The sequence below is a fragment of the Emys orbicularis genome, chromosome 11 (assembly GCF_028017835.1).
Source record: "Emys orbicularis isolate rEmyOrb1 chromosome 11, rEmyOrb1.hap1, whole genome shotgun sequence".
NCBI lineage: Eukaryota > Metazoa > Chordata > Testudines > Emydidae > Emys > Emys orbicularis.
This window is the reverse complement of record NC_088693.1, coordinates 67,969,730-67,987,650: the sequence shown is the minus strand read 5'-3', so window position 1 is coordinate 67,987,650 and position 17,921 is coordinate 67,969,730. Positions and strand designations below refer to the sequence as shown.

The window sequence follows — 17,921 nt, the reverse complement described above, 5'->3', positions numbered from 1 at the left end:
TCTAGTGCAGCCCCTGCTCTGGTCACTCAGGGAACAGAAAACTACTCATCCAGTGACCAGTATATTTGCCCTCTACCAGACTCCTGTACCCCACTGGTCTGGGTCTGTCACAATAGGTACATATTGCCTATCTTGTTTGACAAAAAGTCAATGACTTGCAGTGCAGCGGTCTAGATGAAGACACAAAGGATCAAAATAAGCAAAAGGTCCCCTTTGAGTCTTTTGATTTTGGAAAGGAAAATAAATGCTCTATCTGAAATTTTAGCAGTACCATGTAACTGATCTCTTGCATTTCTCACAAGCATATAATTAATTTGCTCGTCTCGATAAAGTTGTGTTTTGTTGGGAGGATTTTCCCTAGAAACTGGACAAGTTGGTTGAGTGAGAGACAGTACCTGCTTTAAAAATAAAGGACCGCATTCTTAGCTGGCGTACAATAGAATAGTTTCACTGAAATTCAGTGGTGCGACATCAGTTTACATCAGCTGAGGATCTGGCCCTGTGTATCACTAAATGCTCAGAGCTGGGAGGCCTGTATGGAAAACTAATCCCTGGTGACAAGCCCATCTAAATAATGTCCTTGCCAAATAGCAATAAAAAAAGAAACCACCAACGCTTGTTGCAGGCTAAAACTTCCATGAAACAAAAGGCCATTCCCATGCTTAAAACCCAAGGGTATGTCTACACTACCTGCCGGATCGGCGGGTAGCGATCGATCTATCGGGGATTGATTTATCGCATGTAGTGTAGACTCGATAAATCGATCCCCGATCACACTCCCGTCGACTGCTGAACTCCAGCTCGGCGAGAGGCGGAAGCGAAGTCGACGGGGGAGCGGCGGCCGTCGATCCCGCGCCGTGAGGACACGAAGTAAGTGATTCTAAGTCGATCTAAGATACATCAACTTCAGCTACGCTATTCTTGTAGCTGAAGTTGCGTATCTTAGATCGATTTCCCCCCCCAGTGTAGACCAGGCCCAAGCTTCAGCTGGATCAAATGTCTAACTATCCATTAGGCTCAGGTTTTGCACAGGCTAAGCAAAAATCGGTCGCTTCACATCATGAGCTGTGTCAGTCAGAATTGCTGAGGTTTTTCAGTTGCGCCGAGAGTCTGACAATTGCGGTGTGGTTTAATCCTTCAGGTCTCCTGCCTGGCACTGAATATCTGGTGAGCGTCTACAGCGTCTATGAGCAGCATGAGAGCACCCCTCTGACTGGCGTGCAGAAAACAGGTATGTGGAAACCTGCTTGGAAAACTTCCATTTGCTTCTATCTCTTCCGTTAACCGCTCACTGATAGGACAACTCTAATCACTGGGGAGACTTGGGGCATAAAAGCCTTTAATATTTTGCTCTTCTTGACATGTATGGTTATATTGTTGGGGAGTTGCACAAAAGATTTTAAGGGAGTGATGCAGAGAGACACCTTGGGGAGTGCTGAGCAAAATGGTCAAAGGGCCAGATCTTTAGTTGGTTTTAATTAAAAGGTGTATAATTGACTTCAATGGGGCTATGCTAACTTACATCCACTGAGGATTTGGCCCAATAAAAGACCAGTGTTCAGTCCCCCCAAGAGGGGTCCAGACACTTCAGGATCAGGTCCCTCCACTGTATCCCTCTGACATTGTACAACCAAGCAGCAGAAGTATTCTGATGTTTTTGTACTTTGGCTTTTTCTGTTCTCTGAAACCAGGGCTGGGTGTTTATGTTTGGGCAAACATGTAAAATTGTCAAATACCTCAAGTTCAGAGGACTCCAAATGTGGACTGAACTTGCGATGAGATTCCATTTTTTGCCAGTACGTTCCTGTGGTTTTTTAACACCACTGTGTGATCTGGAGCATTACATATTTATAGGTTCAGTGCTGAACAGTGTTTGGCAGGAGTGCAAGCAGGATTCTGAAATCCCACCGTGGGGTGGGGTTGGGGAAATCCCTCATCATTTCAAAATAAATGTATCTGTAATTCAAATAAGCTGAACGTCCCTTTTCTTGGGGATCCTCCCGCCCCGACCAGGTCTTGATTCTCCCACCAGCATTGACTTTTCGGATACAACTGCCAACTCTTTCACTGTGCACTGGATTGCTCCTCGTGCCACTATCACCGGCTACAAAATTCGCCACCATCTGGAACACAGCGGCACCAGGCCCAGGGAAGACCGTGTCCCACCTTCTCGGAATTCCATCACCCTCACTAACCTGGCTCCAGGGTCAGAGTACGTGGTCAGCATTATTGCTGTCAACGGCAGAGAGGAGAGCTTGCCCTTGGTTGGCCAGCAAACTACAGGTCAGTTCGGAGACAAGACAGACATAATGTACATTGAAATTCTCCTGCCTCATCTTGACAAGTTGTTAAACTGAATCCTTCCGGCTGGCTGGCAAGTAACTGAACTGCTGACAGCAGAGCAGAAAGTTGGCTAGAGCAGTGGTCTTCAAACTTTTTTGATCACTCACCCCATCAGTAAAAAATTTTTGAGCACTCGCCCCCTGCTCCTGGCCGAACTGTCGAAGCAAAAAAAAAAAAAAATGCCGCTTGGACTCCCGGCCGAACTGCCGAGGGGGGGGCTGGGGGGGGGGGAAGCCGCTCGGACTTCCGGCCAAACTGCCGAGGGAGGGGGGAAAAAAAAAGCCGCTCGGCCGAACTGCTGAGGGGGGGGGGAAAACGGCACTGTTCCGGCGGCGCTCCTCCTGCCGCGCACCCCCGAAGTATCCTCTTGCGCACCCCCTGGGGTGCGCGCACCCCACTTTGGAGACCACTGTGCTAGAGGAGAAAGGGCCTGATTCAAAGGCCTCTGAGTTAAATGGACAGACTCCCACTGATTCCCATGAGCTTAGGATCAGGCCCAAAGCACAGAAAATCTATCTGCTAAGGAGACCAGGCATTTTATCATACAAAGGAGTTTCTGAAGAGGCTAAGTGTTAATTCAGATAGCTCGGGCCAATGTCCATTGTGCACATTCTTTTGTTTTAAATGACCTTGTGGTGAGCCTGCCTCAGAGTGTCGCGCTACCAAAGCAAAGGAAAAACCCAGGGAGCTGCCGGTTGGCTCCTGGGCTGGTAGATCCATGAGGATTGAGGCCTTTCTTCTTGCCCTCCAATGGGAGACATCAAAGTCCTCCCACCGAGGGCAGTAGCCTTCAGAAACGAGTTCTCTGGGCAATTTCCCTCTCCCCGAGGTTTTTCTGCAGGAGGGACACATTTAGGGCTCAATCTAGTGGCCACAGAAGTCGATAGCAATCTTTCCGTAGCCATTGAATTCAGGCTCTTAGCCAGATACGTCACCTAGAGACCGGACGGCAAACTGTGGGCTACTGGAAAGACTTGTTAGTAGCAACAGCCTCCAGTGTAAGTGGAGTAACAGGAGCCAGGGGAGAGTCAAATGTTTTTTTTAATTTTCTTTTTTAACCCTGACCTCTTTTCTAGTTTCCGACGTTCCAAGGGACCTGGACGTTACTGCCACTAGCCCCACCAGCCTGGTGATTTCCTGGGATGCTCCTGCAGTTACTGTTAGATACTATAGGATAACCTACGGTGAAACAGGTCAGTGTGATCTAATATTACCACTTCTACAAGAGCTCCCCGTTGACACCAAGTGTGAAGCTTTAAGCTTGGGCCATTTAAAAACTGCAGCAAATAGTGAGGGCAAATCTGATCGATGATTGTAGCATGCAGCATGCTCTGAGAACTCAGACGGAGGCAGTGTGCTGATGGATATGCACCGAGAGAAGATTACCAATAAGTAAATATCATGACTGAACTTTAAAGGTGGGGCAAATCATCTTCGCCTACCACATCCAGAAACTCCATTCATTTCAGTGGGAGTTCCATGGGCCTCTCATTTGCCTTTTGGTTTGGGGTGAAAAAGGCCATTCCAACTTATTATGGGTTGACCCAAATCTCATTGGAATCAATGGGAGTCTTCCACTAACTTCAGCTCAGTGGGGTTTGTATCATCCCTTGCTTTTTGTTTAAAACGTGAGTAATTATCAGCATTTTAATCAGATTTGCTTTCTGACCTGCCCTCCCAGGTGGCAGTAGCCCTGTCCAGGAGTTTACCGTGCCTGGCACCGTGTCCACTGCCACCATCAACGACCTGAAGCCCGCAGCAGACTATACCATCACCGTGTACGCAGTGACAGGCCGTGGAGACAGCCCTGCCAGCAGCAAGCCAGTCACGGTCACGTACAAAACAGGTGAGACACATGGACAATGCTGCTAGCTTCCAATGGGAGGGATAGCTCAGTGGTTTGAGCATTGGCCTCCTAAATCCAGGGTTGTGAGTTCAATGCTTGAGAGGGCCACTTAGGGGTCTGGGGCAAAATCAGTACTTGGTCCTGCTAGTGAAGGCAGGGGGCTGGACCCGATGACCTTTCAGGGTCCCTTCCAGTTCTATGAGATAGGTGTATCTCCATATATGTATTTATTTATTCTGGTTTATCTCATCATTGTCCTCTGTTTCGGTTGGGGGTAATGGGCCCGTTGGCTTTGGTGGAGTTACACCCCAGAGGGATTTACAGCCCCATCGTGTTCATAATGTTACAAAATGGGATGGCGGCTTTTGGAGAGGGGAGTTGAGAATAAGACTAAACAAACTTACTGGAGTTGTGGACTTGTTTAGGGGGAACCACTTAACATCCATCTTTGTTGGCGTGAGCATACCAAGCAAAGGCTGGCTCCTCGCACAGGGGGTGTCAAACCACTTGGCTGTTTGATGTAGGATGACTAGTCTGCTGCATCTTATCTCTGGCATTTTTAATGCACTGTAGCATGTAGGTACTCTCTGACCCTCATAGGAACTACCCTTGATGAGCTCTCTGGGGCAGAGACTGTCTTTTGATAGTTGTTTGCCTAAGGTTTGAGCCAACTCCCATTGAAACCGATGGAAAATCTCTTTAATGGCCCTTTTAAAAGACTTCCACTGCCCTTAATGGGTATTGGATGTAGTGAGCTAAGTACTATGGGCCTGATATGTGATTCTTGATTGGGACCCCTAGTCAGATTGTAAACTGCTTGGAACAGGGACTGTCGACTGCTCTGTCTGTACAATGGGGTTCCATTCACAGGCACCACTGTAATAAATGTGATCGATATTATTTGTACCATAATAGCACATATTATTAAGTCAGAGCAGCATGGGTTTTCCATTAAAAAACCAGTAACAGTCTCAAAGAAGAAAAGCAGAAGAAGTTGCAGGTGGGAGGTCACAGTGGGCCCTACGGACATGGGATATGGTGAGGAAAGGAGACTTCCTGCATTGCAGGCGCTCACAGGGCTTATTTTTCGATGTGCAGAGATTGACACGCCATCCCAGATGCAAGTGACCGATGTTCAGGATAGCAGCATCAGTGTCAGATGGCTGCCTTCAACTTCTCCGGTCACGGGTTACCGAGTGACAAGCGTCCCCAAGGATGGCCATGGGCCCATGAAAACGAAAACTATCCCTGCAGGTGAGTATGTCTTCACATCCCTAGGGATCTCGTCCCAATTGCCTGGAGTCCATTGGCACCCTGGGAGTCACTTGAGAGTGCCTGGGGCAGATTTCCCTCTCCCGGCCTGAGCATGTTGGCTTAAGGGCTCTTCTGGTGACTTTGCATTTTGCCCTCTGGGACATTTCAGTGTGTTTTACCAGCTGCACTGAGATTAGCTCTCAAGGCTGCTTGCTGCTGAGGTCAGGTTAATGTTCAATCCCATTCCAAAAAGTGCTGAGGATCTCGCTGCATTTGTTTTGTTTCTCTAACGTGGAGAGACTGATCACCGGGCTCCAGCAGCCTCAAGGGGCCTTCGAGTGGGTATGAATGACAGTAACACTCACTTGAAGGGCTCTTTGCATTGTCGGAGCAGGCTGAAGGAGCCTTGGTATACGTGAGTCAGGCCAGGTTCTGCCAGTCTAGTCTGATTCTGCTGCCGTTTGGCATCGCAGCGGGTCTTAGGGCACAGTTCAGTACCTTTGCTCAGTACTGCAGCAAGGCAAATTCACCAAATTTTGGTCCAGCTTTAAAAATAAGGCCCACGAGTTGAAGCACACAGTCAGAATTCCCCATGGGAATGAATGTGTAGCTGCTTGGCTGTGCTACCCCCCTGCTTCCTCCCACCTCCCCAAGCTCTGCAGTGAGCTGTGCCCATTCCATGCAATGGACTAGGCCAGGAAGCTGCAAAAAGCTGAAAAGGTTGGTGAGCCATAGAAAACCCTGCCCCAGCTCTGTGGGTTCTCAGCAGCCACCCAGAGAGGCTGCAGAGTTCCTGCTGTGCTCAGCCCCCTCCAGCAAAGGCAGCAGATCTGCCATGTGACCACTAGTGACTGAATCTCTCTGCCCTCTCCAGTAGAATTCCCAGACAGAGCCACGCTGACTAGTCCCTGGTTTTTACGTAGCGAGTAGCATGGGGCACGTGAGTCCTTCAGTGAAATTGCTTTGGTTCCTTTTCCTGGCCCCTCCCACTTTCCCCAAGCAACCCACACAGAGTTTCTGCGGAGGTGGGCAGGAGACAATCTGCATAGCCACTTTTACCTGCACGCGGCCACCACGCACAGCTTCGACTATGACTCTGCTCCTCTCTCTGCCACATGGCACCAAGGGGACTGATTTCAATGGGAGTTTGGCACCTAAATACCTTTGAAGATCTATGCTTAAGACACAAAATCATCTCTCTCTATTCCAAATTATCCTGGTGTTGTCTTTTCCTTGCAGATCAAACCCAAACTACCATCGAGGGCCTGCAGCCCACAGTCGAGTATGTGGTTAGTGTCTATGCTCAGAATCAAAACGGAGAGAGCCTCCCTCTGGTTGAGACCGCCGTTACCAGTATGTATTTCATTTCACAGAAGACACAAAACAACCACCAAACCCACCTCTAGTATCTTCTGCTGTGTGCACCTTTTACTGTGGGAACTCTGGGGACATCTAGATTCCAGAAAAGGACGAGCGCCCCTCTCATTAAGAAATAGCTAGCTGGATCAGCTGCCAAATTATGCAGCCCCCCAAAATGCTGCCAAAATATGCAATCCCCCACAATGCCGTGCTTTTATTTTCTTTCACTAAAAATGGCCAAAGCAAAATCATTTTTCTTTTTTGTTTTGGTTTGTTTTGTTTTTTTTCCTTTAGCGAATCTTTGAAAAATGTTTTGCAGAGACCTCATTTCTAGAGCTGGAGGGCAAAGGTGGTTTTAGAGGGCTAGATTTTAACTTGGAGCATTTGCCAGAGCGAGGGAGTAAGAACCCGCTTTACACCCTTTTGTAGGCCACTAGACTTTGGGACCAGGTATGCAAAAGTAAGCATGACTTACACACCTGATTGCTCATTCCCGAGAGCAGCTGGGTGGGCAATGGTCGCGTCTTGGCCCATCTGTCTGCGTACTGGCCTGCTGGTACTACTTAGGGAGCAAGGAGAAAGCAGGGAAGAACCTGTCACTTAGAGGGGTGTTTCTAATGCTCAGTGTCTCCCAGGGCTACTCCTGGTGCATCATGGTTTATGAACCTGTCCTTGCTCAGGCCCGCCTGTAAAGCCACAATCTAACCCAAATAACTATAAAACTATGGTAAGCAGAACAGGAATTTTCTTGAAGTGTTGCATAGGCGTATTGCACGAGCTGCATCAGTCTTAAGCCAAAAGGTTCCAATAAAATCACCTTTGCTAACCTTAAAGCATAGGGAATGCAGGTCTATAGGGCTAACATCACATTGCAAAACAGTGACTCTGTGAATCATTATGAAGATTAATTCATATCTGATGATTACGGGCCCAATCCTCCGCAGGTGTAAATGTGGATAGCTCCACAGAAGTCCTCACCGGAGCTGTGCGTATTTACCCTGGCTTACGATCTTACGCTCAAGTGTAATCGAATGAGATGACGACAATGAGGGGCTCTAATTTGTGGGTATATTTGTGAGATCGTTGTGTGTATATGGGCATCCCATGCACGCTCGTTACAAAGCCAAAGGTTTCTATTGATTTAGAATATAATCTACGTAGTCATTTGCTATTGTTACAAATGATTTAATTGGATGTTAATTTATGAAAGAAAATCGCGGGACTGATGCTCCTCGGCCTCGTACGGTTACTTACGCTAGTGAAGAGTGAGCGCAACAGGGGTGTAAAAGGCTACGAAATCAGAATGGTGGGGCCTGATTTCAATGCACACCAAGGCGCCTTACCTCACTGGGCCAGTGGAAAGGAGACTCATAGCGGGTGCAAATTACATTTCTGGCACTTTAAGGCCTTTCTGTCTGAGCCGAATGGCGTAAAGGGGCCTTAGTGTAAACGAGAATCAGACACATGGTGGGGTGAAATATTGGCCTTATTCAAGTCCATGGCAAAACTCCTATGGACTTCAGTGGGGCTGAGATTTCACCCATTGCGTTTTACACTCACTAAGCAGAGGTGTAAAGATCTGTGCAAGGCAGGGGAGAATCGGGCACCTGCAAACCTGAAGACTGCTTTGCATGTAATCAGAATGCTTTTTTCCCCCCTCCCCACAACCTGCTTTTATCACATAACCTCTTACCGTTAATTTGCCTAACAGACATTGACCGCCCTAAAGGACTGACATTCACTGAGGTGGATGTCGATTCCATCAAAATTGCTTGGGAAAGCCCCCAGGGGCAAGTCACCAGCTATAGGGTGACCTACTCAAGCCCTGAGGATGGAATCCATGAGCTAGTGCCCGCCCCCGACGGTGAAGACGACACTGCTGAGCTGCATGGCCTCAGGCCCGGTTCTGAGTACACTGTCAGCATCGTTGCCTTGCACAATGACCTGGAGAGCCAGCCCCTGATCGGGACCCAGTCCACAGGTACACCTCTGTCTACACCGCCCAGCAGGCCAGAGCAACCATGGCTTAAGCCCTGGTGGTTCCTGTGTCCTTCTGTGTGCAACTGGTGCCTGGCTGCGGGAGAACCTCCATAGGAGCCTGGGGGATATTTGCTATTGAGAGGGGGCTTAGTTTGGTTGGAGAGGTGGATGATGCTTGAAGATTACTAAGTATTTATTAAGTAAACCTCTGGAAGGCAAGAGTTACAATAATGGTCGGCTGCTGAGGATAGCAGGGTTAGGGCCACATCACAGATACCTCAGAGCAGGCATCTTCCATCACCTTTTAGCCCCTGTCCCTACCGATCCTAGTGCAATTCAGGGGGTGATCTGGTCCCCGGCACACATTAGAGCAGCCAGTAACAGTCCTCAAGGAGCCATCCCAGGAGCGTATCACACACTAGCCACACCCCCTCCTCTCTTTGGATGCCCAGGATGGCAGTGGCAGGACCAGGGACAGATGATATCAAGGGCAAAGGGTGGTTTCCTGTCCCGTTTGTGCTGCTAGGACAGCGCAGAAGGAATGGATCGGAGGCCAGGACCCATCCTTTAAACATATATATTCTTTCAGGTCAGTCCCTGCTATACCTATAGGCCACTTAGCCCTTTTGTACCCCAAGTGCTTCCCAATCCCTCTTCGGCATTGCTCTGAAAGAGCTGCTGTATGCTCACGGCCTGCCCCCAGCTTCATTTGCACCTTTCCCACAACAGGGTAAAGGTAGGCTCCCTTCAAAAGAGTGCCTCCAGTACCTAACCATCCGGTCCTCGTTTCAAGGGTACAACAGGAGAGATAAGATGGTTGAAGCATCCGATGCCTGACATGGAGTCCATGAAAAGTTCCATCAAGAGAGGCCTAGACACTCTCTGGCTCTGGATATTGCAGATTACCTTGTTTGCTGTCTCACAGCTACGACTGTGCTTCATTGACAACATCCATGCTGGTGTGATACACTCTTTCACGGGAGCATGGCCGTCCCGCTAGAGACCACATCAGAGCCAGATCCTGCTAGATCCATTGATTAAACTTTTAGTAACCAATCTCCTCTATGGAATAAGAGAAACACGTGCACGCACGCACACACAAAATAATTACCGTTTCCTCCTATATTGATTTAGAATTTTCCTCTTGCTAAATAATTCCCAATTCACACCAGTGGTTGTATAAATTTCAACTGGGTCTTTGTTCAAGAAATGGGAACCGGAACTATTATGGGAGCTCTGTCTGCTGCCAGCAATCTGAAATCTACTGCAGAGTTTTCCGCGTTGCCAGCCAAGTCCTGATAGCACTTTACAATCGACACCTCCATTAATTTGCAAATGAAAAGCTGACACTAAAATTCCCTGAGTGCAGGGAAGATTATGGATCTTAATTTACAGATTAATATAAAAAAGAAATCTTGGACAGGCTGTTTATACCTGTCATAAACGTAAACAATAGTTCTTAAACCACTGTCTGGGTTTACCCTTTTGGGACCCTTTTACAAAGCTATTGGAGTTCTGTTGATTTTCATGGGCTTTGAATGAGGCCCTATTTCAGTAAGCAAGGGAGAATTGCATTGTATCTACATGCTGTACAATCAGAGTGCTTTGCAGCACCGTGGTAATGGTGGGCATGATGGTAAGCTATATATTCTGTTGTAGACCAAGAATGACAACTAATAAGACAATCAATATGTCCCATGGTGCTTCTATTTCTTCAGTTTATAGGAACCAAATGATTTCTTCTAAAAAGTTCTTTATTCGAGCATTGAGTATATTAGCTCAGGAAGATATCGTATGTAAACAGCATTATGGCTTTCACAGCCCTGAGTCTCCACTGCCTTGTGTAGTCTCTACACCTGTGTAGGTGGCTGTCAAACGCTCCCATTTGGCCTTGGCGGTATTTTTTACATCCTCTCTGTACTCACTGGGCCTTCTGCTCCACTCTCGTGCCCTTGTACATCTGGAGTAACTCTGTAGAAGTCAGTGGAGTTAGACAAGCTGCAAGGCAGTGGTGAAACTGACCTAAAATATCATGTTGGGGGCATGAAGAGTAGAGAAAGGCAGAAGAGGAACGGACATAGAGACTGACCTACTGAATGTATGCACCACCAAAGCCAGCTTTTCTGGAGAGAAGTAGCATCACAGATTTGGGCATCCAAATCTGATCCTTGAACACCTTAGCTCCTAGGGATACGGTGACGGGATCCAATAGCTACCCAAGATAGATCATTACCCTAGGCCCTTGCTTGTGTATTTCACACCTAGGACTATTTCATACTCATGATTGATAAATGCTATCTTGACTGGTGCCATGTTCTTCCAAACTAACAGTTGTCTAATTACAATTTTCACAGCGATTCCTCCTCCAACAAACCTGCAGTTTGTTCAGGTAACGCCAACCAGCCTGAAAGTCAACTGGAACGCGCCCAACGTTCGTCTCACTGGCTACAGGGTGCGAGTGAATCCCAAGGAAAAGACGGGGCCGATGAAAGAAATCAACCTCGCCCCAGACAGCACATTTGCTGTTGTGTCGGGATTAATGGTGACTTTTTGATCTTTCATTTTAATGGGTGCAGCATGGGAGGGGGGATGTTGGATTTCTTAAGCAATTTAAAAATGCTTTGGGCCAGAACTGCAGCAGGGGTAAATCAGCAGAGCTCCTGCCAATCCGGACTTTGTTTTAAGTCTGGTTAGCTGTGGAGCATAGTCCCTTGGATCCCAATAGTTAAAAGATAGTGGATCTGTCTGCTTAAACTGCAGTCTGCCTGTCCCCTCTTCACGCCGCCCCTTCCAATACAGCCTGGGGACTTCTCCGGCAAATATGCGTCTGTCATACACAAGCTACTGGGCTCGTTACCAGAGCAATGGTGAAATTCTCTGGCGGGTGTTATGCAGGAGGTCAGACTAGAGGATCTAACGGTCCCTTCTGGCCTTAGACTCAGTGAATCTATTGATCATTTTTTTGGAAGCTTCTGAATAATTTGCAAAAATTAAAATTTTTCATTAAATTCATTTTCAAACCTGAATTGGGCCAGTTCCAGCTGCTCTAAATTGAATTAGTTCCAGTGGAGTCAAGGGCTGCTGATCTGACCCCAGTTAAATGGCGATCTGGAACTTCCATTGAAATTTTTCTCAAAGCAGAGCACTCTTTGGTAGTACAATATTTCTGTTAGCGTTAGGTAGCTCAGTCCATATATTACCTTCTTCTCAGGAATCCTAAGCTTCTGCAGCCCAGAGATGGCTTTCTGCCCCCAAAACCTCAGAGCCATCCAGGTTTCCACTGTAATTTCTTCTGCTTCCATGTGTGTGGGGGAGGGCTGGCTCAGTGGTTTGAGCATTGGCTTACTAAACCCAGCGTTATGAGCTCAATCCTTGGGGGGGGGGATTTAGTTGGGGACTGGTCCTGCTTTGAGCAGGGCGTTGGACTAGATGACCTCCTGAGGTCTCGTCCAACCCTGATATTCTATGATTCTACTACTGTTATAGATCCGGAAATGCTGTAAGCGGATAATCACACAACTTTTCTTTAGCCAGCTATCTGGCCAGCAAATATTATGGTTGTACTCCAATATATACTTAGCACTGCTGGCCAACATTCATGAAGGATCTTGGGTTCCTAGTACTGGCTGCCCTGGCTCTACCAGACTTCCCAGTTCAATTTTTTTTCATATATTTATTTCAAATACATTTTCAAAGTTAAGGTTTCAAGCAGTTGCTAATAACAGTTTCAGCCTAAATGTGGTTTGCTGGGGGGAGGGGGAGAGGGAAACAGGGACCAAAGTAACACCATTGACTTGAACTGAGTTATGCCAGTTTAACTGAGATGAAAATCAGATCTCACTTTTTTTATTTTTGCATTTAACTGGAAGTAAATCTAACCCTCCTGGTGATTTTGAGCTCACTTGATTTCTATTTTTTTTTTAAGAGTTTCATGTTTAAATAGGACATCCATGGTGACTAACCAATGTGAATCTACTAACTTCTCGATTAGCTCATGCTTGTTTCCCTGTGTCCCAGCTTTACCTGCTTTTTTGAAGATCAGACATTCCATGTAGCTCCCTGATCATTGTATAACTTTGTTATTTCTAGGTGGCAACCAAATATGAAGTCAGTGTGTATGCTCTGAAGGACTCTCTGACTAGCCAGCCAGCCCATGGTGTGGTCACCACCCTCGAAAGTAAGCAATCCTACTTTACAAATAGCAGCAGGTGCTATGCATGGAGTCAATGGGCTAAGTCCTGCGTAAGGACCTAGCAGATGCAACTGAGTGAAGACCTCATCAGCATGTGGCCCTTTAAAACTAGTTGATGAATTTCAAAGATTCTGTTAGGGGATTTTTTTCTTGTAGCCCTCCCCTACCCCCTGCCAAATCATTGCTTCTGCCCGTTATACTGATCTCAGATCCTTCTGTGCAGATATCAGCCCTCCCCGCAGAGCCCGTGTGACAGATGTTACCGAGACAACTGTCACAATCACCTGGCGCACCAAGACAGAAACTATCACCGGTTTCCAGGTTGAAGCCATCCCAGCAGATAGCCAGAGCCCCATTCAACGGACCATTAGCCCTGATGTTAGATCCTACACCATCACCGGTAAATGAGATTCTTCATCAGACCGTCTCTTCTGCATTGTAATATCTTCCAGTGACCAGGCTCATCGGAGATACATTTGGTTGCTAATCTGTACTGGGGATACCTTGGTGGGAATGGAGCTCAGGTGGAATTTAGGTGCCCCGTCATGCTGATCTTCTAACACACATACACATTAACCTTGAGAACCCTCATTAAAGCCTTTGATCCTACCAAGCCCTCTGAGAGCAGATTGAAGATAACAGACATTCCTTGCATGGAGGGGTTATAGAATCTGGCCCTGATTTGATGGGAGCGCAGGAAAATAGTCTTGTGAGCGTTCACATTTTGTCTGAGGATGGAAGTGTTTTCCAGAGCAGCTGCTAAGGAAGTGCACTTTTTCAGACCATTAATACTCTTGAGTACTGGATTTTTCACTTGCACTTTGCAGACCTTGTTTCACATCATGATCAGAGCCTTCTTAGTCGGTCCAGAGGTCCAGCTGCCTGATTTCATGCAGGACTGATCTTTCTAGACCATCTCCATTAGGAACCTTCTAAGATCTGAATAGATCTCCAGTGACTATCATTTCACAACCCTCTTGGTTCCATTCCCTAGATCATCTTTCCATTCACGTTTTCTGCTGGTTCCACTGGTATATTGTTTTGCTTTTCCATTCATTATTCCTACCCTGATCATTGAGAACTAATGAGAACAATGTCCCCATCTCCTTGTAGCAACCCTTTATGCACTGATTGGTCACAGTTTTGTGCCCTGTATCTGAAGCTAAGGGAGAACAATGGTGGGAGGAGGATGAATACCCTGTTAGAAGATGTGTATTTCTTGGATAAAGGTAATAACCATCTTGGATTTATGAGTGGGATTTTCAAAAGCACTCGGCATGGACCTAACTCTGCCCCCATTGACTTCAGCGGGAGCAAAGTTAAGCCAACAGGGTGCTTTTGAAAAATCTCACCCCTAATTCTTTGCAGGTCTACAGCCAACACACCCAGCCTGGGCATTAAGAGCTAGTTAGATTCTACCTGTAGTAGTGATTGCAGCAGCTTTCTGTATCACTTTTTAACCAGGCAAGGATGAAACTGTAATATTTCTACTCTAATTCCAGGCTTGCAACCAGGCACGGACTATAAGATCTACCTTTACACCGTGAACGAGAATGCCCGCAGTTCCCCTGTAGTGATTGATGCTTCCACCGGTAAATGGCACTTCTCGTTTCTTTTACATCTGAACAGAAATTATACTTGTGCTTTCCTTGACTTTGATCTTATATGTAGTTTACTGCATTTTACAGCCTTATTTTTCCCTCGTTGAGCATGAAGTGGATTATCGTCAGCAGGTGACTGCAGCCCATGGAAACCCATCATTTGTCTTCAGCCCTCAGGGCAGGGGAGATGAAGTCATGTTTGCTTTTACCACATTCATTAACTGATTTTGTTTGCTCTTAGCCATCGATGCTCCTTCCAATCTGCGCTTCCTCACAACCACAAGCAACTCCCTGCTGATTGCTTGGCAGCCGCCCCGTGCCCGGGTCACGGGCTACATCCTCAGATATGAGAGACCTGGCACACAGCCCAAGGAGCTAATCCCTCGCCCCCACGCCGGCACCACGGAGGCCACTCTTACCGGTACGTCTGTTCCATTTGGGAGTTCATCTGGTTCATGCCCCCTGCATTGAACTGAGAATCTCACTTAGATGGTGGCATTCCCCATGTGATCCAGCAGGGGGGGTCAGGAGGTGTACGGTTACCAGCACCACGGGTCTTGGCCCAGGTGGGGATTAGACACTGTGGAGCTGTGCATGTGGGCAGAGCCTGGGATCCACTCCATCCCCCCCACGTGCCAGCCAGTGCCACTGAGCAGGCACTGAAGGACAAATAATCTGTACCAGGTAAAGGGCTGGTGCAGATTACACCCTGCTAGAACAAGGAGAAGCCAAAGACGACGATGTAGTCTCAAGTTGCAGTGGGGGAGGTTTAGGTTGGATATTAGGAAAAATGTTTTCACTAGGAGGATGGTGAAGCACTGGAATGGGTTACCTAGGGAGGTGGTGGAATCTCCTTCCTTAGAAGTTTTTAAGGTCAGGCTTGACAAAGCCCTGGCTGGGATGATTTAGTTGGGAATTGGTCCTGCTTTGAGCAGGGGGTTGGACTAGATGACCTCCTGAGGTCCCTTCCAACCCTGATATTCTATGGAAACCTAAATGGATTCTTTGTGCTTAGTACGACTCTGATTGGAAAGTGCATTTTATTTGTGCAGAAAGCTCTAGTATTAGAAACCATAGCAGGGAGCGAAACCTTGAGGAGTCTCTGTTTAGCTATCCTGGACTCATTTTGTAATTAGGGGTTTCCTCAAGCATGAGGTCATTCTGTTCCTCCCCAGGTCTGGAGCCAGGAACCGAATACACCATCTACATCATTGCTGTGAAGAACAATCAGAGGAGTGAGCCATTGGTTGGCAGGAAAAAGACAGGTAAAATAATGTTCCGGTCCACCCCGAGGGGAGAAGTTGACCTCTCCTCATTGGGGAATTAGAGTCTCAGCCCTGGGGGTAATGTCTTCTCCAGAGGGCTAATTTTATAACATTGCTTAAAATATCCTTTTCACTGGTGTATGTTGTTAATCAAATACAAGCTTTCCCTAAGTGACAAGCTGCCTGTAGAAAGTAGCATTTTTCCTTCATTTTCTTTTTCTTCCTTAAAAAGAGGGATACATTTTCATAAGCAGGGGTTCTGCAACGGACGAGGCGATCTGCTGAACAATGCAAAGCACAGTTCAGTGGACTCAGACACTGAGGACCTGAGATTGCATTCAGTTTGTTTCTTCCTTTCAACCATAATGAAATGAAAGCTAACACTCACTTTTCCTTCTTGCCTGTGATGGGCTCAGTGGGAGAAGCCCACATAGACGGAAGCTGTTCATTTGATGCACGCTTTTGATACATTTGAATTTGTCTGACTTTGTGTCCTGTCTGTGAGGCGCTGCAAGGAGAACGTAGCCAGTAAAATCTCTGTCATCCAGCTGGAGACCTCAGTAACATAAGAGGGAATCCCTTCGCACATGCCCAAGGTTCTCTTCAATTGATAGACTACGAATGTCTATTGCAATCACCTCTTGTTTTCTTAATTTGCGCATTGGTGGCTTCTCTGGGCGCAGTGACCATAGCTTTGCCTCAATAGTATGAAAATTAATAACAGACTTTCTCTTACCCTCCCCACACTTCAAAATATAGATATAAAAAAATAGCCTCTGTAGAGTAATCCCAGAGAGGTCAAAAAAAGTGTGCTGTACTCGTGGGAGAATTGCTAACCTTTAATTGCTTTGAGCGCTTTACAGCATTCACTGTAGTTGCCTAGTTTATCATAACTAATGCTGGGGCTTAAGGTGCTTTGCTTTATTGCTTCTAACCTTTCTTTGGCTAGATGAGCTCCCGCAGCTGGTAACCCTGCCGCACCCCAACCAAGGCGGACCGGAGATTCTGGACGTACCTTCCACTGTGGAGAGGACTGGAAATGGTATCCAACTTCCAGGCACCAGTGGCCAGCAAACACTAGTGAACCAGGGACAGCAAGTCTTCTTTGAGGAACATGGTTTTAGAAGGACCACCGCTCCCACCACAGCAACTCCCATTAGGCACCGGCCGAGACTGCAGACACCAGATGTGGACGAAGAAATCAACCTCAGTAACAGGTACCCAGTCCCGAGAGTGGACTCGGTTGAGCAGTCATTCCCTCACTTACCAGGGTCCAGGCGCAATGACACCACAGGCCAGGAAGCTCTTTCTCAGACAACCATCTCTTGGAGGCCCCTGCTGGAGAGCTCTGAATACGTCATCTCTTGCCAACCAGTTGGCACCGACGAACAGCCTTTACAGGTAATTGATTGTTTTTTCTCAGATGCACTGTGAATGCTGCCACACTATTGGAGTTGACTACGGCAGTCCTCAGACATTTAAGGAGACAGGACCTTGGGATTCTAGCTTCCCGTGGTTGCATTGTAGAGTTGAGATAAGCAAGTTCTGGTTCTAAGATTCCATCTGCAACCATCCTAGGTAATTTCTATTTGCCACTTCACCGTGTAGTATTAGCAGCCCTGCCAGGTTAACGCTGTTTTAGCCTCTGGCTGAGGGCAGGCCCTGAGGGAGTGTTTTAGCACTCTGCCTGAGGGAGAACAGAGGGTATATTGGCTAAAACAGAAAGACCCCGGGGCTCTATTTGCACTTCTCCGTAAGAAAGTGCTAATACAGCGAAGGAGATGCTTGGGGATTTTATCCTATAAAAATGCTTAAGAAGAGACCGAGACCAGGTGGTGGAATCTCCATCACCGGAGGGCTTTAAGAACAGGTTAGACAAACAGCTGTCAGGGAGGGTCTAGATAATACATAAACCTGCCTCAGTGCAGGGGGCTGAACTAACTTACTGAGGTCCCTTCCAGTCCTACACTTCTATGATACTATGAAATTCAGTAGTGGAATGAGGCAGCCAAGTTAATATTGCTGGTCTAAAGATGGTCTTGTGGCTAAAGTAAAACCCTGGGAATTTCGGGGATTTGGGT

General features: G+C 47.1%; 1 protein-coding gene across 1 annotated transcript in view; it reads left to right on the top strand.

Moving 5' to 3' along the window:
* FN1 (fibronectin 1) overlaps positions 1 to 17,921 on the top strand; it is a 66,965-nt gene that overhangs the window by 42,821 nt on the left and 6,223 nt on the right. The window contains exons 26-39 of the mRNA XM_065413226.1: positions 1,142 to 1,231; positions 2,014 to 2,283; positions 3,420 to 3,536; positions 4,025 to 4,189; positions 5,288 to 5,443; positions 6,683 to 6,796; positions 8,514 to 8,783; positions 11,137 to 11,324; positions 12,872 to 12,959; positions 13,198 to 13,374; positions 14,477 to 14,566; positions 14,817 to 14,996; positions 15,751 to 15,840; positions 16,790 to 17,241. Coding sequence (XP_065269298.1) covers positions 1,142 to 1,231; positions 2,014 to 2,283; positions 3,420 to 3,536; positions 4,025 to 4,189; positions 5,288 to 5,443; positions 6,683 to 6,796; positions 8,514 to 8,783; positions 11,137 to 11,324; positions 12,872 to 12,959; positions 13,198 to 13,374; positions 14,477 to 14,566; positions 14,817 to 14,996; positions 15,751 to 15,840; positions 16,790 to 17,241 — 2,447 coding nt within the window. The remainder of the gene's footprint in view (positions 1 to 1,141; positions 1,232 to 2,013; positions 2,284 to 3,419; positions 3,537 to 4,024; positions 4,190 to 5,287; positions 5,444 to 6,682; positions 6,797 to 8,513; positions 8,784 to 11,136; positions 11,325 to 12,871; positions 12,960 to 13,197; positions 13,375 to 14,476; positions 14,567 to 14,816; positions 14,997 to 15,750; positions 15,841 to 16,789; positions 17,242 to 17,921) is intronic.